General features: G+C 40.8%; 1 protein-coding gene across 8 annotated transcripts in view; it reads left to right on the top strand.

The window, feature by feature from the left end:
- LOC126092418 (sorbin and SH3 domain-containing protein 1) overlaps positions 1-23,094 on the top strand; it is a 1,056,812-nt gene that overhangs the window by 689,847 nt on the left and 343,871 nt on the right. For 5 of the 8 annotated variants that reach the window (XM_049908034.1, XM_049908026.1, XM_049908009.1 and 2 more), the window contains 5 exons: positions 8,850-8,922; positions 9,383-9,418; positions 18,491-18,650; positions 21,946-22,063; positions 22,240-22,272. In XM_049908034.1, the coding sequence (XP_049763991.1) occupies positions 8,850-8,922; positions 9,383-9,418; positions 18,491-18,650; positions 21,946-22,063; positions 22,240-22,272 (420 nt within the window). The remainder of the gene's footprint in view (positions 1-8,849; positions 8,923-9,382; positions 9,419-18,490; positions 18,651-21,945; positions 22,064-22,239; positions 22,273-23,094) is intronic. The other 3 variants (XM_049908049.1, XM_049908042.1, XM_049908017.1) reach the window with 2 other exon arrangements.

Here is a 23,094-nt window from a genome sequence, read left to right as displayed (position 1 = left end):
ATTCACTTGTTTATTATGGACAAATTACAAAAGAGAGAAACGCTAGCGCACGCCGACTTCATGCCAGGCCTCACCGACCGACATCGATACCTCTCCTTAGTGCAGCACTCCGTGAAAAATGGTCAACCATTCCCCAAGAAACATTCCAGCACCTGATTGAACGTATGCCTGCGAGAGTGGAAACTGTCATCAAGGCTAATAGTGGGCGAACACCATATTGAAGTCCATCATTACCGATGGAGAGCGTCACGAACTAGTAAGTGATTTTGAGCCAGGTGTTCGGATACTTTTGATCACATAGTGTATATAGCCCATGAATATGATTAATGGTGTGCTTCCGGGTGTTCTGCCGAGCCATTGTTTCCAGTTTGTGCACAATATTTTGTGCACAATACCGAGTGATCCAAAAAGAATTCACTTGTTTATTATGGACAAATTACAAAAGAGAGAAACGCTAGCACACGCCGACTTCATGCCAGGCCTCACCGACCGACATCGATACCTCTCCTTAGTGCAGCACTCCGTGAAAAATGGTCAACCATTCCCCAAGAAACATTCCAGCACCTGATTGAACGTATGCCTGCGAGAGTGGAAACTGTCATCAAGGCTAATAGTGGGCGAACACCATATTGAAGTCCATCATTACCGATGGAGAGCGTCACGAACTAGTAAGTGATTTTGAGCCAGGTGTTCGGATACTTTTGATCACATAGTGTATATAGCCCATGAATATGATTAATGGTGTGCTTCCGGGTGTTCTGCCGAGCCATTGTTTCCAGTTTGTGCACAATATTTTGTGCACAATACCGAGTGATCCAAAAAGAATTCACTTGTTTATTATGGACAAATTACAAAAGAGAGAAACGCTAGCGCACGCCGACTTCATGCCAGGCCTCACCGACCGACATCGATACCTCTCCTTAGTGCAGCACTCCGTGAAAAATGGTCAACCATTCCCCAAGAAACATTCCAGCACCTGATTGAACGTATGCCTGCGAGAGTGGAAACTGTCATCAAGGCTAATAGTGGGCGAACACCATATTGAAGTCCATCATTACCGATGGAGAGCGTCACGAACTAGTAAGTGATTTTGAGCCAGGTGTTCGGATACTTTTGATCACATAGTGTATATAGCCCATGAATATGATTAATGGTGTGCTTCCGGGTGTTCTGCCGAGCCATTGTTTCCAGTTTGTGCACAATATTTTGTGCACAATACCGAGTGATCCAAAAAGAATTCACTTGTTTATTATGGACAAATTACAAAAGAGAGAAATGCTAGCGCACGCCGACTTCATGCCAGGCCTCACCGACCGACATCGATACCTCTCCTTAGTGCAGCACTCCGTGAAAAATGGTCAACCATTCCCCAAGAAACATTCCAGCACCTGATTGAACGTATGCCTGCGAGAGTGGAAACTGTCATCAAGGCTAATAGTGGGCGAACACCATATTGAAGTCCATCATTACCGATGGAGAGCGTCACGAACTAGTAAGTGATTTTGAGCCAGGTGTTCGGATACTTTTGATCACATAGTGTATATAGCCCATGAATATGATTAATGGTGTGCTTCCGGGTGTTCTGCCGAGCCATTGTTTCCAGTTAGTGCACAATATTTTGTGCACAATACCGAGTGATCCAAAAAGAATTCACTTGTTTATTATGGACAAATTACAAAAGAGAGAAACGCTAGCGCACGCCGACTTCATGCCAGGCCTCACCGACCGACATCGATACCTCTCCTTAGTGCAGCACTCCGTGAAAAATGGTCAACCATTCCCCAAGAAACATTCCAGCACCTGATTGAACGTATGCCTGCGAGAGTGGAAACTGTCATTAAGGCTAATAGTGGGCGAACACCATATTGAAGTCCATCATTACCGATGGAGAGCGTCACGAACTAGTAAGTGATTTTGAGCCAGGTGTTCGGATACTTTTGATCACATAGTGTATATAGCCCATGAATATGATTAATGGTGTGCTTCCGGGTGTTCTGCCGAGCCATTGTTTCCAGTTAGTGCACAATATTTTGTGCACAATATCGAGTGATCCAAAAAGAATTCACTTGTTTATTATGGACAAATTACAAAAGAGAGAAACGCTAGCGCACGCCGACTTCATGCCAGGCCTCACCGACCGACATCGATACCTCTCCTTAGTGCAGCACTCCGTGAAGAATGGTCAACCATTCCCCAAGAAACATTCCAGCACCTGATTGAACGTATGCCTGCGAGAGTGGAAACTGTCATCAAGGCTAATAGTGGGCGAACACCATATTGAAGTCCATCATTACCGATGGAGAGCGTCACGAACTAGTAAGTGATTTTGAGCCAGGTGTTCGGATACTTTTGATCACATAGTGTATATAGCCCATGAATATGATTAATGGTGTGCTTCCGGGTGTTCTGCCGAGCCATTGTTTCCAGTTAGTGCACAATATTTTGTGCACAATACCGAGTGATCCAAAAAGAATTCACTTGTTTATTATGGACAAATTACAAAAGAGAGAAACGCTAGCGCACGCCGACTTCATGCCAGGCCAAACCGACCGACATCGATACCTCTCCTTAGTGCAGCACTCCGTGAAGAATGGTCAACCATTCCCCAAGAAACATTCCAGCACCTGATTGAACGTATGCCTACGAGAGTGGAAACTGTCATCAAGGCTAATAGTGGGCCAACACCATATTGAAGTCCATCATTACCGATGGAGAAAGCCACGAACTTGTAAGTCATTTTGAGCCAGGTGTTCGGATACTTTTGATCACATAGTGTATATAGCCCATGAATATGATTAATGGTGTGCTTCCGGGTGTTCTGCCGAGCCATTGTTTCCAGTTTGTGCACAATATTTTGTGCACAATACCGAGTGATCCAAAAAGAATTCACTTGTTTATTATGGACAAATTACAAAAGAGAGAAACGCTAGCGCATGCCGACTTCATGCCAGGCCTCACCGACCGACATCGATACCTCTCCTTAGTGCAGCACTCCATGAAGAATGGTCAACCATTCCCCAAGAAACATTCCAGCACCTGATTGAACGTATGCCTGCGAGAGTGGAAACTGTCATCAAGGCTAATAGTGGGCCAACACCATATTGAAGTCCATCATTACTGATGGAGAGCGCCACGAACTTGTAAGTGATTTTGAGCCAGGTGTTCGGATACTTTTGATCACATAGTGTATATAGCCCATGAATATGATTAATGGTGTGCTTCCGGGTGTTCTGCCGAGCCATTGTTTCCAGTTTGTGCACAAAATATTGTGCACAATACCGAGTGATCCAAAAAGAATTCACTTGTTTATTATGGACAAATTACAAAAGAGAGAAACGCTAGCGCACGCCGACTTCATGCCAGGCCTCACCGACCAACATCGATACCTCTCCTTAGTGCAGCACTCCATGAAGAATGGTCAACCATTCCCCAAGAAACATTCCAGCACCTGATTGAACGTATGCCTGCGAGAGTGGAAACTGTCATCAAGGCTAATAGTGGGCCAACACCATATTGAAGTCCATCATTACCGATGGAGAGCGCCACGAACTTGTAAGTCATTTTGAGCCAGGTGTTCGGATACTTTTGATCACATAGTGTATATAGCCCATGAATATGATTAATGGTGTGCTTCCGGGTGTTCTGCCGAGCCATTGTTTCCAGTTAGTGCACAATATTTTGTGCACAATACCGAGTGATCCAAAAAGAATTCACTTGTTTATTATGGACAAATTACAAAAGAGAGAAACGCTAGCGCACGCCGACTTCATGCCAGGCCTCACCGACCGACATCGATACCTCTCCTTAGTTCAGCACTCCATGAAGAATGGTCAACCATTGCCCAAGAAACATTCCAGCACCTGATTGAACGTATGCCTGCGAGAGTGGAAACTGTCATCAAGGCTAATAGTGGGCCAACACCATATTGAAGTCCATCATTACCGATGGAGAGCGCCACGAACTTGTAAGTGATTTTGAGCCAGGTGTTCGGATACTTTTGATCACATAGTGTATATAGCCCATGAATATGATTAATGGTGTGCTTCCGGGTGTTCTGCCGAGCCATTGTTTCCAGTTTGTGCACAAAATATTGTGCACAATACCGAGTGATCCAGAAAGAATTCACTTGTTTATTATGGACAAATTACAAAAGAGAGAAACGCTAGCGCACGCCACTGGATAGACGAAAGTTCAAAGTACTGACACAGCTGCGCTGTTGTTGTTTGTAGCAACACGGCGACTACAATACAAGAGAAATCATTTTGACTGTTGGAATTCACGTCAGTCCTTTGTTCAAGTGCAACGTGCATTCTGTCGTCGATTCAGGAAGAAGCTGATGTATGTGTGGCATACAAAATTCATGGAAGTTGGTTGCACGTGCAGTGGGAAGAGTACTGGTCGGACACGCACGTCTGATGAAAACGTCGAGCGTATCCCAAATGCGTTTACACGGAGCCCTCGGAAGATCGCAAGACGGGTACGCCAGGAACTTCAGCTTCCTCAGGCTAAACGCAAGTTGAGACGCGTACAGCACGTGACACGATACTAACATGTTGAATTTTTCTTTAGACTTGGGGGAGGAGGTCTCTACCCGCCTCCGAGCTAGAGAGACTGGATCCAACGTAGCGCGCTCACTCCCTATCTCACGCCCGCGAGTATGAAATATTCACAACATCCATCATATCTCCTAAACGGCTCGTGACATCGAAACGAGATTTTGGCGAATGATAGCACACAAGGAGGAGAGTATCCTATCAATTCGTAAAGACACGGAACTTTCTTATCCATGGCGATATATCAGTAGTTATAATACCTGTTTTTATTTTTATTTTTTCACTCCCGTCATCGACAGCTAGTGAAACAAGAATTTCCTAGTACGAAAATAAATATGAAATTTCTTCTCTTATGTTACTGCAAACCGACACTATGAGGTTTTTCGTAAACTATTGAGCGCTCTAATTGCCAATTACTTGCTAATGAGGCGCCCTGTTCTAGAATTCTTTCGTAATATCTGCTATAAGATGAGTTTCTGCAAATTATATTGTGTTTTGGGAAAGGAAGTACAATTAAACCTGTCAACAAGAGAAATGTGGGCGTTACTCGTAAATGGTGATGCTTCTTGGAATGAGAAAAAGTTAACAATTCACAGAAAAATAAATTGCCAACTCTGTTTCACGTCCTTGGAAAAAGATTGTCATGAAAGGAGCCCTGTCTTTGTCAGCAAAACATTTCAACAAATTAAATGTATCTAATGACCACACGCTTTCATGATACTTATACTTCCGTAATAATACCTACCATTTTATTTGATTTGTGTAGCCTGTTGTATAATTAGTTTATTAATGCTGATGACGTGTATGCAACAACTGAAATGCTTTTTCTCGTCACGCGAGCCAATTAAAATATTGTTATTCGTGAGGGCTTCTCGACTCTTTCCAGCTAGCAGTGAAAATGTGTTGTCCACATGTACGTAGTATAATGTCTCTTACTACATCCACGTCCAAGTAACGATAGTGAAATTTATGTACTTCATATTTTAGACGCTTTCTACCAGGAGCACAAAGGGGTCATACATGGCGAAATAACGGCTTTTCGACTTTTTGCAGCAGATCGCATAGATACGTCAGGATAACAGGCAGCAAGCAGATAAACTTGTTTTATTTCCCTGTATTGCTTTTAGATCACATGATTTTGTAATATTCCTTACTACACTGTCCGCCCCGAAAGCTTGTCACGCCCAGGGGCTCGGGTTCGATTCCCGGCTGCGTCGGAGATTTTCTCCGCTCAGGAACTGGGTGTCGTGTTGTCCTCATTATCATTTCATTATCATCAGTGGAAGGCAACGGGAAACCCAAGACACTCATGCTGTGGACCTCTCAGACGAGGCTCCCCCCATGACAAGACCTGCCGTAAGGCAGAACACAAGGCTTTTTTTCTTATTTCATTATTCACTACCATCACGATGAATCGTCTGTCCCTTCTTACGATGTGAAAACATTGTGGGGGCAGTAGATATAATCCCAGTGGCTAATGGCTCACTAGCTATTGAACTGTGCATTGTTCTTTACAAAGGAATAATCAAAACGAAAGAACTGTACAGATATATGTAACTGAAAACTATTATGTACTAACGAAAAGAGATGGAGCGCTTAAACGGCGAAAAACGAGACACTACTCAGTGATAGTAAAATTCAGTATATTGTAAGGCCGTATTTTTCGGATGGGCAATACTTCCACTGCCCATACGCGCCATGCCGAAGTGAGCATATGGCAGGACTGCCTTCCCGCTGTCCTCGCGCGGCGAGAGAAACTGTGCCGCGACCACAACGCCGCGCGACCCGGCGCAGGCGCGTGTCGCGTCCCAGTCGCGTCGCGTCCCAGTTTGCGCCGTCCCATTAGAACCTGTTAAGTCCCAAAAACGTGCGCTGCGCTGCGCCGCGCCACACGCGCTATACGCGTCTCAATTTGCGCCTAGCGGACAACGGTGTGGCGTCTTCTAAAACAACGCCTGCATATGGCACCATACAAGTTGCACTTACTACAGAAACTGCGTCCCGGCGACCACAACAGAAAGTACGAATTTTGCATTTCAGTTCTCCGTGTGGCAGAGGACACTTTTTTCCGAAGGACTCATTATTTTGGACGAAACGACGTTTCATCTAACGGGTAAAGTAAACCGCCATAATATAAGAATTTGGGGTTCACAAAATCTTTCTGGTGTTTCTATCACAAAGTTTATGAGTGTTTTATTTTTGCGGAGGAAACTGTGACAGGAATGTCATATCTGGACATGATACAAAATTGGTTGTTCCCTCAATTTCACGAACATTCCAATTATTTCATTTTAAAGCATGACGGCGCTCCGCCTTACTTTCATCTTGAGGTGCGGCGTTACCTTAGGAAATCTGTTGCACGACACTGGATGGAAAGAGATGGACAAGATCTTGTTCGTTGCTATTGACTTCTCAGGTCCCCAGGCTTCACGCCTTGCGAATTTTTTGTGTGAGCGTATATAAAAGACACAGTCTCTTCGCGAGTTGAGAAACTGAATCGTTGAAGCTGTCGATTCAGTAATCAGGGACCTGTTTATTCGCGTGTGGCATAAAATGGTCTACTGTTTCGATGTTTCTGAGCAACGCACGGTGCTCATGTTGAGTAGATGGTACAGTATTTGTGCAAACATCGAAGTTTGAACCTTCCTCTCTCCATTGACATTCTCAAAGCATTTCTATCTTTCATATTTTGTCTGTAATAAATAACGGAAATCTTTTCTTTCTTTCTGAATCACCCTCTATTTCGGCGACCGAACCAGCTGTCATCTTCAGGTGCTGCGAGTTTTATGTACATGGCTACAACACTAGGAGAAAGGATGATCTTCACTACTCAAGGTTAAATCTAACTTTGGCCCAGAAGGGCTAAATTACGCTACTACAAAAGTCTTTGGTCACTTGCCAAATAGCATCAAAAGTCTGACAGATAGACATATAGCATTTAAAAGGAAATTAAAAGAATTTATTAATGGCAATTCCTTTTACTCATTAGATGAATTTTTGGATATAGTAAGTGGGTAATTTCTCCAACACCCACAAAAAAAATTCAAAATATTAAGTGTCATGTAATATTTTGTGTAACGTAATATCTATAGACACCTCTTATTAACCTGACACATTACACATCATTACGAAGTGTCGTATTCATGATCTATGGAACAAGTACTAATCTAATCTAAAAGCTATGTATACTCACTGCCTGGACGCCAATCAGACTGTGAACCATTGTTGGTCTAGCACCGTTATTTATTGCAGAGTTCGATTCCTGACGCTCCCTACACACTTTGATTCTCTTTTGTTTTTCATAGCTCGCACTGATATACCGTGAAACGCCAGTTCTATCAGTGTTTTCCTGCTCTGGTGCATGTGATGACCTGCGAGATGTTAACAAACTGAGTGTAGTACATGCGTTATTTACACTGAAACATCCGGCCCTGTTTATTAGGTTTCTCTTTATCTCGATTGATTGCTTCATTATTCTGTCCCAGAAAGTAGACGTTTTCGCCACGATATTGATCTCATTATTTCATTATTAAATTCGAGGCAGTGCTCGGTGACAGCTGATTTGCTTGACTGTTCTAGTCGGGTGTGTCGCTGATGTTCCTCGCATCTCTCCTCGACTGTTCTAATAGTCAGCCCATGTAAGAGACGCCACATTCGCCTGGAAACGGAAACATGACACCCAGTGTATTTCGCTCCCTTCAACTAAGATAAAAAGTATTCTTTCTAACGCTAAAGACGGTGTAGGCTTCTGAGAGCCGGATGTGTATCACACTTCGTGCGAATGAACATAAATTTATTTACACTTTGAAGCACCAACTTAAATTATAGGGATAGTCACAATTTACGCATTACAGAGATGCATAAACGTTTTGACACACTATCGCAAACACTCCTTTCTATAACCCTCCATGAGACAGGCAGCTATGAATATAGCAACCATTTACTCTTGAATTTCTTCTGATGTTTCATGCCTCCAACGTCCACATTGAACCACATAAGATAAAAATGTAACATGAACACAACACAGACTTTTTTTTTTTTGCTAAGGTGGTGCCACCAATCTCAATACAGGCATTTAAGATGTTTAAGATGATTACAAAGCCGTGACCTTCTCTTATACAGCCTGAAATGTTTATTTACAACCATTATTTCAAAATTCTCAGTTTAGGATCCTTTACCACCTAATAATTTAGATTCTAAGGCCTTTGGACATCCTGTATGATAATGATATTTCTTAAATTAAATTTATTTCAGAAGCATAATTCCTGACCTAACCAAAAATTGTGTGATTTACAGGAAGTGAAAGACAGCAACCAAGCGAAATGGTACAAACGGATGTACGACTCTCTGCATCGTACTGGAAAGGATGGTAAGGCTTCATACTTACTCACTGGGAACAAGCAATAAGCTTATAGTTGAGAAATTACACTAGACTACTTACTACACGATTTCACTGCAGTGAGAAGGATTTTTATCAGTCTGCAGCTCTCTACCTTGATTTGTGACAGAATTAATGAATTAAGGTTTAATATTGCAGAAATATATTCCAATTTTTGACATTTAAAACTTACAATTTTATTTCACATGAGAACTGAAATATATACAAGAGAATTAAAAATCATCTCCTCAAATATACATTACTGAAAAATGTTGTTGTTACCGACTATTGTCAGAATTGTATGAGTCTCTTAAAAAAGTGATGAAACAATCATGCTGAACAAACATAAAATAATTATGATGCCAAAGACCTAAAAGCTGACTAATAAAATATGTCACTTTAAAAAATATCTTGCTATGACAATAAAAATAATTTTCCATTTCTCTTACAGACGACTATATCACAATCTATTACAAGCCGAGAAGAGGTGATGAACACAGCTATTTTTTAACTTTTTTAAATAACTGTGTTTTATGTGTGTTGGCTTTGTGTGCTTCTTAGCAATTTGTTTGTTTAATGACGTGGCCTAAACTTGCATGGGAAAGATTTACATGATGTATTTATGTTTGTATCCGCTATATGATAATATTATGTTCTGTGAAGAATAACATTCTGTTGAACACCAAAGAGCATGAATGTTGTGAAATTCTATTGCTCTAGAACTTCTACTTAGGAAATTTTCAAGGAGACTATAACTTCTGTAATACCTCTTTTTTTGATAATATTTTTGCATGATTGAATCGCAGTTTGTGGTTCAGTTTTGCTTTCACGTCATGGTTTGTTTCTTATCATAGCTTAAATTTATACAGAAAAATCCATATTTTCATAAATCTGCCCCAGTGAATTAAATATTCATTGATTCATAACCAGCTGAAATTTGAATATTACTTTCGGTAGTTGTAATTTCATTTCTTTACTAGCCCACTTTGTAGTACAAGGTGTTAATCTCATCCAAGTAATTCATTCAAATTATTGTATTTAATGAATATTAGAGATATTTGGATCACTTCTGCACAACTTCGAAATTCTCTGCAGAAACAAGTGAATTAAAAATGACCCCTATTGCTTCAAGGTAACTGGGTAGTATTACTAATGAAGTAAGGTGAATGTCACTTACAAGCTAAACAGTTCGCTTGATTGAAACATTAACACCAAAGTTCGTTGTTATATGTTGACTCTAAGGGCACAATTTAAAAGTCTGGACATTAGTGTCCACTTCCCTTATTGGTGATGTTTTAAAGCTAATGCTTGTAAATATTGTTTCGATTTGGGCAACAAAAGTTGTTCTTCAAAGCTTCAAGCTCACTGTGTGGGCATTCAAATTGTTTGCACATAATTTATTGTTATTAATTGTTGAGTAGCTTGTAATTATTTAGGTTATGGGTGCATTATTTTCTGTTCTTAGTCTGTGGTTCTGGTGTAACAGCTTGCTGGAAAAGTCAAAATAGTGTCAAATATTGTAAATATTTTTATGTCTGTAAATAACACAGAACTGTGAAGCAAAATCTCTGTGAATTATGCTTTTTCAGTATTTTTTGTTATGTCATTAATAATTGTTTTTAATTTATTGATATAAATATGTGACAAAATTTGTACAGGAATTCTGAAGGGACCTACTGATATTTGTTTTTCTTTCCTCAGTAAGGAATATGATATGTGATTACTTCATAAAAAGTGAGAAAATAATGTGACAATGATATCATCATTTAAAAAAATTAAATGACTGTCCACCATTCATCACTACTATTATGTTGAACTATTTTTGTGTTTTGATAAAAAGAGAAACTAGCTTCAACTGTGGCTATAAAAGGTAGTAGGTTTTTAACTGTAGTGTGAACAGCAGTCTTGTAAATAAAAAGAGCCTGAAAATAATGAACAGTATGTATAGTTTGCCATTAATACAAGCCTTTGCTGTGTCATATAAACCAGTGATATCATGGGCTGGGATGAATCATTCACTCTACAGCATAGCTTAAAACAACCCATACAAATTAGTCTTGTCACCTGCAGGAACCAGATGAGTGATCCAGGAATGCTTCCATACTCAAGTATGTTATTGCATCTCTATTCGATGAGACAAGTTATGGTTCTTAAAATCAACACTATATAAATTTTATGAAAGTGTATAAGCATCCTATCTCAATCTGACAAGTGACTCGTAGCTGACGCTGAAACTTATCTCTTTCTTATCCAAGCACATCTGAATGCATTCCACAATATTACATGATATTTCTCCAAAGTATCAACAGTAAGAGCTCTATTTTCTATTATGGGCTTATAATATCAAGCTATTTTACTTTGTGGGGTTTATTTTTATACAGGCAGTCCTTCACTTGGCCTCAGTCTTCTAATATAGTACATACAGACCTCAGATGAGGAGACCTATTGCCACCACGTCAAAGAATTTTGAGACAGTGGATTTCTTTTTGAGATGTAAATTCTCGCAGATTCTTGCTGATATCATCCATGTCCACTAACTGTATGTCTAACTCGTGAAATATTATAAATCACACATGCAGGCTATAATTCAGTTGCTGACATTCATCACAACACATTGCTATTTCCTGCAGATGTACAATCGCCTCATGCTGTCTTCACTGCAATGATCGTGGACACTTATACCTCAGTGTGCAAACTGTAAGGATGAAAGTGTCTTTTGCTTGATGGGTCAGTAACAAGTAATGTAGCTTGATAAAACTTGGATCATAATAGAAAGAACTGCTGCAATGCAGTGCAGATGATAACTAAAAGAAATACGCAATGATATGAACAAATATGAAACTTGGACCGTACCTAAAAAGAACTGCTACAGCGTAGTCCAGAAGACAAAAAAGAAATAAGGAATGAGACGAACAGAAATGACACTTATGATTTAAATACAATAATTACACTGAAGTCACCATGATTTATGATGGTGACCTGGACATTACAAAATCCAGGGTATGGTTCTTAGTAGGGTGTGTTATCATGATGGACAGCAATGTATGCTCTGAAATGTGGTCCCATTCTGCCCACGAGGGTGGTAAGACTTCTTGTGGCAGGGCATTCCATTCTCTCACCAGCACAGTTGACAATTGCTGGGTGGTGGTTCGTGCATGTGAATGTGCTGCAATACATCTCCCCACCACATCCAACATGTGCTCAATGGAATTTAAGACAGGGTAACGAGAAGACCATTCCATTCGCTGAATAACCTCTCATTCCGAGAGCACTTCTACCAGCGCTGTTTGGTGAAGCCACACATTGACATCCATGAAAATAAAGTGGGGCTGGATACACCCTTATAAAGACTCAGGCCAGGAAGACTTACAGTACTACAATAATGTTGATTGGTAAATGTACCATGTTCAAATATTTGCCCATGCATTATTATGCTTCCCTACACTATAACACCTGGACCACCGAAACGATATTGTTGAACAATGTTCCTGGGAGTGTTACATATCCTAGCTCTATCCATATAAGGATACATACAGAATCATAACTCATACTGAATCTGCTCTCATCTGAGAATAGCATGTGACCACCCACTTCACTGGTCCAGTTCTTGACTTCTTGGGATGATTGCAAACTTTGCTGATGATGTTTGGGTCTCAACAAAATGCAACATGTCATCGGGCAAAGGGGCCACCTCCTATGGTCACCATGCCACAGTAGAGTGTGATACTGAGTGCTTTGCAATCCTATTAAATTTGGGTTACACTTGTTACACTTCATCCGTCTTCCAGTTTTCCAATAGTCCTTTCCCATTTGAAATCATGTAGATGTTGTCTTCAGGCCATGTTGTAAGGGACAGAACCATAGTACAGCATAATTGCTCATTAATTAATGCACACATCTTTTTCCGTGTCTTTAACCGCCTCATGTCCACCCCAGGTAGCTGAGTGGTCAGTGTGATGGATTGTCAATCCTAAGGGCCCGGGTTCGATTCCCGACTGGATCGGAGATTTTCTCCGCTCAGGAGCTGGGTGTCGTGTTGTTATAATCATCATCATTTTATCCCCGTCGATGCGCAAGTCGTCGAAGTAGTGTCAAATCGAAAGACTTCCACCCGGCGATCGGTCTACCCAATGGGAGGCCCTAGTCACATGACATTTATTTATAACTGCCTCAGTGGTTAGCACACTAGACTCGCATTCAGGAGGACGACGGTTCAATCCCGCGTCCAGCCATCCTGATTTAGGTTTTCCGTGATTTCCCTAAATCGCTCCAGGCAAATGCTGGGATGGCTCCTTTGAAAGGGCATGGCCGGCTTCCTTCCCCGTCCTTCCCTAATTCGATAAGACCAATGACCTCGCTGTTTGGTCTCTTCCCCCAAACAACCCAACCCCCTAACTGCCTCATGTTGTGGGGCCAGCCCCATTTGGTTCTAATCATACTGACTTCACACCATGTGACGTCAAACTTTCTGTGTACAACTGGGAGAGCTCTGGTAACATTCTCCCGCACTTTCATTCATTCCCATGAAGTAATTGGTAAGTTGTGTTACTTCATCTGTCTCACTCTCAAATTTTGCAGAGCAGTGCATCCTTCTCACATGTATCAGTTACAAATTTTTAGCCGAATTGTGCCACCCCTTCCTTCCTGCACGCAGCCAAATGATGGACCCATGCCTGTCACTCAGTTATTCTTGGAGTGTCTCTGAAGGTATAAGGTCAGACAAAGCGATTACTCTTACATAAACTAAGTTTCATTAAAAATTACGATGAAAAAAATGTTTGATTTTTAAAATTGTATGTATATTACAGCCTCAGGTCTTCTTACCCTATAAAATACAATAAAAAAATTATGAGATGATCACTGTATTTCCCACCTAGTCAGTGTAGTAACGCTTGGTTGGAAATAAATGTGAAAGAATATTTCATGGTCCACTAAAAGCAATTCAAGTTTTTGAGCACTCCTTTTACATTCTTTGCAGCACGTTGAGAAACAGAATGCCAGCACAAGCTGAACAGACCGCCTTTCAACTGTTAGAACTTGTGTGCACTTCTTCAACGGAACCACACTACATAAAAACTCCTTCAAACAATATTAACGTTGGCTTTATTGATCACAGCCACAGGAGATGGCAAGGAATACATGGCTTGTTCACTCGTTCCTAGCTTGTAGTTGAAAATTACTTAGCATGCAGGGAACAAGGGGCTTACAGTTGAAAATAACTTAACATGCAGGGAACAAGGAGCTTACAGTTGAAAATAACTTAACATGCAGGGAAGAAAAACATCATCATTACCTTGTAACCAAGCATGAACTAAACTGCAAGCATGGACGATACAAAAACAAACCACACACATACAGATAAAATGCAGAGCCATTGGTGGCTGGCGCGTGAAATGTTTATGGTGTAGTTTCAAACACTATGTAACTGTACAATGTTGCCACATCAGCCCCCATGGTAGCGGACCGTTATTCCAAATAGTGGCTTGGTAAGTTGTTCACAGTAGGCTGGAAAGTGGACGTGGTGACAAGACCCTGAGGTACACGTTACTAGGTCCACTGCTGTTGTAATCTTTGCTGGTGGCTGTGAAGGTAGAGAGGTGGTGGCTGTTGGGTGAGACTGCAGTCTTGGAAGCTCTGGCATTGCTGCTTCTTGGAAGACATAAACTAATTTAACGCTGTCTGTAGAAACAGTGGCCGCCTTTCCATTAATTGAAATGTCAGTTGTCTTGTTTCCCCTTGTGACTACATGGTAAGCACCTGAGTATGTCGTCTCCAACAGCAGTTTGAAGCCTTCTGTGCATAACATGATGTGTAAAAAGGTTTCCAAGTCTTGATGCACGGAAGTGGTAGCTGTACCATGTCTGTGAGGGTGGTGTGGGTGGATTTGGGCCATGTGCTCTCGCAGTTGGCGTAGGAATTCTGGTTAATCATCCCTTGGTTATGACATAGTATTTGTTTCCACAAATACTGCTGGAAGCCTCAACATCCCGCCATACAGCAGTCCCGCCGAAGAAGCGTCTATATCTGGTTTGAAAGTGTTTCTGAGGCTGAGTAGTACCATGGGAAGGGCTTTGGTGTACTCAGTGTCTCGGCACATTAGTGCTGCCTTAAGTGAGCGTGCCATCTCTCGATCATCCCTTTACTGGCTGGGTGACAGATCGTCGTTTTGCGGTGAGGTGCGCACACAGAACTTCGCAAATTGTCTCAACAGGTCAAATTCAAATTGCCGTGCTCTGTCTGTCATGATCTGTAACAGACAGTCAATGCATGACACCCAAGTGACACTAAAGCGAAGAAGAATATATCCAGCTCACAGGTCGATTGATGGAACTGTAAGTCATGCATTCCTTCATCTATCTTGTGTCAACCATCTGCAGCACGGGATGTTGTGAAGATGAGATAAGAAGACGGATAACACTAGGGCGAGTGGCTATGAAGAAGCTCACCGAGATCTGTTAGAGCAGAGCAATAACAAATAGCACAAAGATTTGGCTAGTTGAAACACTCATGTTTTCTGTCTTCTTTTATGGTTGTGAAATATGGCCACTCAAAGCCAGAGACAAACAGTGCATTGATGTTTCTGAACTTTGGTGCTGGTGTAGGGTGGAGCACATAAAATGGACCGCAAGAAGAACAAATGTGTCCATTATTGAACAACTCGATATCTCCAGACGCCTTTCTTTTCGAGTCACCAAAAAAATTCTCCATTTCCTCGGCCATATTGTGAGAAGAGATGGAGATAATCTAGAGAGAATAGTCTTGCAAGGAAAGATAGGGGGCACAAGACTAAGAGGAAGGGAAGATGGATAGATCCAATCAAGATCATCTCCAGTCTACATCTTCAGCAGGCACTACGAGAAGATGGCAACCGCCCAGGATGGAGATGCTTGCTTCATGGGGTCACGACCCTCAGCAATGAGAAAAGTGACTTAGGACGATGATGATGAGTCACCACAAGGCCGTCATGCACCATTCTTTTTCAGGACCAAATGTAGCGGTGAGGACCAGGGGCTGTTGGAAGGCCGCATTACACCTTCACAAATCATACTGCTTTCTCAATTTTAAGACGATCTGAAGCCAAAGAGTGTAGTCTGCAAGATGTGGAAGGACCATCAATCGTCACTATTTAGTAGTTTTAATGATCATGAATTTTCAGCGTATGGTATAATTAGTGCTGAAAATCTATAGGCAGTGTCATGCCTTACCTCCTTAGGCACTCTAGAGGTCGTAAGCCCGTGGTGTTGTCAAGTAGGCGTGAGTACTTCATGTCCAGCAGTAGATTATAATGGATGAAGAAGTCCGCTCTGCTGATAGGTTCGGCGACAGCTGCAACGGTAAAAGACACGCAAAGGCTCATTGTAAACCCAGGTCTAGTCCTAAGCGCAGGGTGCCGTACATTGTTATGACTGAGTTGTTTGCAGCAGTCATACAGTATAACCTAGCTGGTCGCTTCCTGTTCTACATAGTCTGCGGGTAAATGGACAAATCGGAGCCAGTGTCTATTAAATATTTCCAGCCATCGCCAATCACTAACAAACACTCGTGGAGACACAGATCAGCAATCGGAGTAGGCGCCTACTTCCGACCACCGTTGCTGTTCGGGTTAGTGCAGTAAGTTGTGCATCTGCCGCTTGCTCCCCGTATTTCTGGTGATACCAGCAGATACTTTGCTGCTCACGTTCAGTTGTGGAAGAGGTCGTCGATGACCTGCTGCACGAGCGTCGGCAGTATTGATTCCGGCTTCTGTCATTGCTTGGGTCGCATCGAGATAACAGTTCATCAGTCTGATTTGTCAGTACATATACCTTGGCTGCCAAGGTGTTGTTATCTGCGCGCAAAACAATTGGTGTTGCACTAGCTCACTGCGCAGTAATTGGGCTAACAGGAATTGGTGTAATTGCGTCCTGGATTTTATCGTCCAGTTTCCCTTCGACGTCCAGTGATGAGTCAGACGGTGACGCTATAATTGCTTTGACAGGCAACGACAAACGACTGCTCATGTTTTGCTCAGTAAGCTGTCCGGAACGGTTCCCACGTCTATTTTACTTCTTAGGTGCTGCAAGTATTGCGATGGATTTCTGTCTCCAATGTCTTCCTGAGTGAGAACTTGACGGATTCACTCATCTTGCAATGCTGACACTCGGGGGATCAGTTCAGTCGGTCGTAAGAGTTAGCCTCTGGTGGCGCGGCAATTACATCTCGCACTTTCGCGGCGTACTGGTTATCTAATTGGATTACTACCAGCGCAAACTTGGTAACGTCTACCGAAATTCCTGTATAAACTTGCCTCCTCCTACGCAGACCACAAAGCTAGATTGTGTGGCCAGAAAGGCTAAAGACTGGTAGTCTTACAGCCAGTCTTCGGTAAACGCTCGTCAGTCCAGTGGTACTACGCAGGTAGATCACGTCGGAATCACCAATTACCGGCACAAGCTGGGCAGACTGTCGTTCGAGGTTCGACTGTTAGAACCTGCGTGTACTTCATCGACGGAAACGCACTACACAAAAATTCCTTCCATCCGTGTTGACGTTAGCTTTATTGAACACAACCACAGGAGAGGGCAGAGAATACCCGGACTGTTCGCTTGTTCCGAGCGTACAGTTGAAAATAACTTAACATGCAGGGACAAAAAGATCAGCGTTATCTCGTAACTACGCACGAACTAAACTGCTAGCACGGAAGATAGAAAAACGAACCACACATACATAAAACACAGCGCCTCTGGTGGTTGGCGCGCGAACTGTTTGACGGCGCGGTTTCCAAACACACGCAGACGACGCGATACAAAACTACGTAACTGCACGATGCTGCCACGCAGAATATAGGATCGTATAGCACTCGTTACGATACATGAAGAACGAATGTATGAACGGTCCTGTAACTTTGAGTCATACCCAACACTGTTAACCAAATTCAGATAGTAATATCCTGCAGTGTTTATTCAGTATACTGTGTTTACGTATGATAAACAATGGTTATTTGGCATACATTGTTGCTCACGCGACCTTTGTCTAAAAATGTCGAGATGAGAGAATGCTTACAAAAAGGAAAAAAGATAGTCATGGCTCCATGCCAAGCGCATTTTGTGTCATTTATGATACATACAATTCTCACACATGTCGCAATATCACACAATGTTACAAGCGTGTTATTCTGGGCCCCTGACAGAAGATTGAGCCTGTGTCTTTATTTTAAGTGCGTAGTGTTTTATACTGCAGACTGAATATTAATTATTTATTGAAAAAAAGGACGACACCCATAACAGTTTTTTAAGCAATACTGCCATTACAAGATAAGTTAGCGTAATTTGAAATAATTACAAGTATTTCAGCAAGTTGTAATGCCACAGATTGTAATGCAATTAAACATCTTGGTGCATTCGCGTAAATTCAGTTATGTGCACCATAAGAAGATTGCACATTCTTTTTAGATTTCTCATAAGGAGCATTGTTTCTATAGTCCAGAGATAATTTTTTGGTTACATTTCGTTTCACAGCATACTCACTGTCTTCGTGTTTAAGAAGACAGTTTTTTTGACTATTTGCTGAACATTTCCAGGTCGTTATCCGTACACGTCGCCTGGTGGGTACCTGTCCGAACCAGAGATCGGAGGATATGATTCCGATGCTGGCTATTCGTCGAAATATGCGACTCTTGATCGACGACGAATCAAAAATAAGGAGAACGATTTCACCACAAGCACGCTGCCACGCTCAAAGTAAGACCGAAGAAACCTATATTTGAACTTGCATGTCAGATTGTATGTTATTTTTCAGTGAAGTTCCTTAGCATTTCTGCAGAAAATCAGATAGAATTATCTTTTTTGTGTTCTTAAATTACTGACCCAACCCAAAACAGTTTGAAGGTTTCCATCTGTCTCTTTTCAACATCTTTTTTTAACGCACTTAAGGCTATTCTTTCATAATCCACAGTGAGTAAGAATTATATTACACCCCTCCCTTGTATTTTTCATTTGTCTGTGTACATAACATCCATCAAAATAATTATTTCCAATTTGTGTGTTATGTAATTCAGTATTTCTGAATTTACCTTGTGAGTTTAGATACGCTGTGTAAAAAAAAAGTGTGTTAAATGTGAGTAGAAATCTCTGATGGTGACTGCATATCTACTTTAAAGGGGAAAAAAACTAAAAATGTAGCAATTGCAGGCATCAACAGGTTCTGTCCAAAATTACCAGTGGCTGAGGATAATGTCCATTAAATATGATGTGAATGTTGCCACTGACAAACCTAGATGGTCAGCTACACTACAGCTCATTCTGTCACAACTACAAAGATTTCATGACGGGGGGAAGTGTGGGACCATACCAGCGCATTTGAGCCTGAACAGTGTGTTTATGCAATTATTAAGCAAGTAATGGTAGATAAGCAAAAGCTGTTCACTATAATTACAGGAGCAGCATGATTTTCCCCAAAGTTAATTTTTTCAATGTTTGCTTAGTCAGTATTGCCAAGTGTAGGTGAGAGTAGAGTAAATCAACATCTACAACCACACTCTGCAAAACATTGCTAAGTGCATGGGAGAGATGCCAATTCTACCAGTTATTAGAGCTTTTCCCCGTTTTAGCCGATTGTAGCAGTTGAGCTATAGATACTCATTAATACAGTGTACAGATGTTTCTAATAGTCACGCATATTTGATAATGTATGCTTTCATTCTTTCAGCATCCTTTGTTATTTGATCCATACAGTGTGATGATTAAATGAACGTAAATATTGTATGTCAGAGGGTAACTTAAATTATTACTATTTGTAACGTTTCTTCCCATTTCATTATTGGATGGTGAATGAAATTAATCATTGCTTACATGTCTCTCTCCAAGCTGTACTTTATCTAATTTTATTTTCACATCCCTTTCAGAAGTAATATGTAGAAATGGCAGATTATTCATAGATGCTAATGATATTACAAATTCTGAAATTTATTTGTTGAGTAGAAGTAGTTGTCAGTTAGATACAATTTCACATTAAATTTGAAATTAAGTTTATTATCTGTTATATTCTTCAACTCGCTAAATGCTCAAAGATTTTTATGGTTAAATACCCCATTCATTTCCGTGCCATACTAATGCTGAATGATGGATAGTGTAAGCCATTTCTCCTTCTAATATTGTACGAATGAAAAAATGGTAAAAATTACGGAAAAGCCTGTCAAAAGCAGCTGCTTCCTCAGTTATACTGTGCAGCAGCTGAGTGTCGACTGATGCTTGTATGTGTGTACATTGAAAATTTTTAAATAATATCAGTTATCCTAAAAATATTGTTTTATTATAAGAATTACCAAGAAAACTTCTTTTTGCCATACTAAACGTGGTTGTTTTCATGTGGAAGAGGCAGCTAATATGTTTATAATTTGTTTTTAAATCAACAAGTATTCCTTATTCCTAGCATATACACTATGTGATCAAAAATATCTGGACATCCCCAAAAACATATGTTTTTCACACCTAGGTGCATTGTGCTGCCAGGTACTCCAGATCAGCAACCTCAGTAGTCATTAGCCATTGTGAGAGAGCACATTTGGGCACTCCGTGTAGTTCAGGGACTCCGAATGTGGTCAGGTGATTGGGCGTCACTTGTGTCATACGTCTGTATGTGAGATTCATACACTCCTAAACATCCCTAGGTCCACTGTTTCCGCTTTGATAGAGAAGTGGAAACGTGAAGGGACACGTACAGCACAAAATTGTACAGGCCAACCTTGTCTGTTGATTGATAGAGACCGCTGACAGTTGAAGAGGGTTGTAATGTGTAACAGGCAGACATCTACCCAGACCATCACACAAGAATTCCAAACTCCATCAGGATCCACTCCAAGTACTATGACAGTTAGGCGGGAGGTGAGAAAACTTGGATTTCATGGTCGAGCGGCTGCTCACAAGCCACACATCATACTGGTAAGTGCAAAACGACACCTCGCTTAGTGTAAGGAGCATAACGATTGGATGATTGAACAGTGGAAAAACGCTGTGTGGAGTGATGAATCACGGTACACAATGTGGCGATCCGATGACAGGATGGGGGTATGGCAAATGCCCAGTGAACCTCATTTGTCAGCGTGTATGGTGCCAACGGTCAAATTCGGAGGTGGTGGTGTTATTGTGTGGTCATGTTATTCATGGAGGGCGCTTGCACCCCTAGTTGTTTTACGTGGCACTATCACAGCACAGGCCTACATTGATGTTTTAAGCACCCTCTTGCTTCCCACTGTTAAAGAGAAATTCAGGGATGGTGTTTACGTCTTTCAACACGATTGAAGACCTGTTCATAATGCACGGCCTGTGGCAGAGTGGTTACACAACAATAACATTCCTGTAATGGACTGCACAGAGTCCTGACCTGAATCATATAGAACACCTTTGAGATGTTTTGGAACACCGACTTCATGCCAGGCATCACCGACCGACATCGATTCCACTCCTCAGTGCAGCACTCCACGAAGTATGGGCTGCTATTCCCCAAGAAACCTCCCAGCACCTGATTGAACATATGCCTGCAAGAGTGTAAGCTGTCATCAAAGCTAAGGGTGGGCCAACACCGTATTGAATTCCAGCATTACCGATGGAGGGCGCCATGAACTTGTAAGTTATTTTCAGCCAGGTGTCCAGATACTTTTGATCACATAGTGTATCTGTACTTCAAGTGACAGCTATTTTGTACTGTGCAAGGGAGACTAATTTACAGTTGTTAGAGTGTTTGTTTTGGACACACCTCTCTCCCACAAATGTGAAATCATAACACAGTAAATCTCTTCAAAGTCAGAGTGCATAAGGAAAGCATGTGAACTCATAAACAATTATTTTATCATAAGAAATGATATATTTGCTATTATATGTTAAATTAACTTGTAATTACTTAAATATGATCATTTCAAAGGCAGAGTAGATTGAGGAAATAATGTGAACTCTTATTCGATCATCTTTTCATAAGAAATGACATATTTGTTATCATATGTTAATTACCATGTCATTACTTAAATACTTTCTGTCTTAGGTATGTTCCTCACCCTTCATCAATCAAATATGCGACAGAAATATACAAAAATCAACCTGGAAGAATAGAGGATTATGAACCAGGCCATTCATCAATATCAGAGCGTGAAGCAAAACAAGTAAGACTTTTTTTTTAATATTTATTGCTCTGTTTTGTTCTGTTAGAAGTCTCACTTAGTCAAACTCTGTATAACAGGAATGTCTTCACAGTCCTAAATAATTGTTTGTATGTAATATATGTGTTTACTGACAGATTCACAGTTTTAATGTGACTAATCTTTTTTCTAAATTTCAGTGGTGGGACGAGGTTCTGGATATATTTGATGGGGTACGACACAACTCTTACTGAATTTTAATAGTTAAGAACTAACATTCTGATTAGTTTTGTAATTATCAGTCAGCAGTAATATGACTAACACTTGAAATTATACTGAGAATTACCTACAGTTGTACAATTGCAGTGTTAACCAGTCCAATACAGATTCAAAAGAATAAAATTATTATGTCTCTTTAGTAGAACTATACCAATAATTTACTACTTTTGAATCTATATTTACATAGTTTCATCATCTTTTATGGTGGATGTAATTAAGTATAAACTATTGAATAACATGAGCCATAACACTTTATCTCTGTTTTATAAGTACAACACTCAGGAAAGCAATAAGTTCTCCCCATAGCATAAGAAACAAACAGTGAAGCATAATACTATACACTATTTAAATAGACAGTCATGCAAAATGTTGTTGCTCTTAGAAAAGTCATTAGTTAGATAAAAGATAAAACGTAAAAGTTCACAAAACACCTTTTATTTGTAGTGCAGTTTCTCGCTCTGCATACATCTTATCTCCATTCCTCTTATTTATTTATGCAAAAAAGAATTACTGATGATCCCTGTTTATCTGATAGTGCAATGAACCTGCCCCCCCCCTCCATCCCCCTCCCCACACACACATGGTTGGACATTCGTATCACAATAATAAAATAAATGGATTTTAACATCATCATGAAGATCTTGCAGTAGCAATTTTTGACTTTTATTTTTAAAATTATCATATTTTATGTAATCAAAATTTCTACTGCTGAGTGAAATATGTGATCTAATGTTCTATTAAACAGTGACTTGTAAGAAATAAGTCCTCTATTTATT

This window comes from Schistocerca cancellata, chromosome 1 (genome assembly GCF_023864275.1).
Source record: "Schistocerca cancellata isolate TAMUIC-IGC-003103 chromosome 1, iqSchCanc2.1, whole genome shotgun sequence".
NCBI lineage: Eukaryota > Metazoa > Arthropoda > Insecta > Orthoptera > Acrididae > Schistocerca > Schistocerca cancellata.
This window is presented reverse-complemented; position numbering and strand designations above follow the sequence as displayed.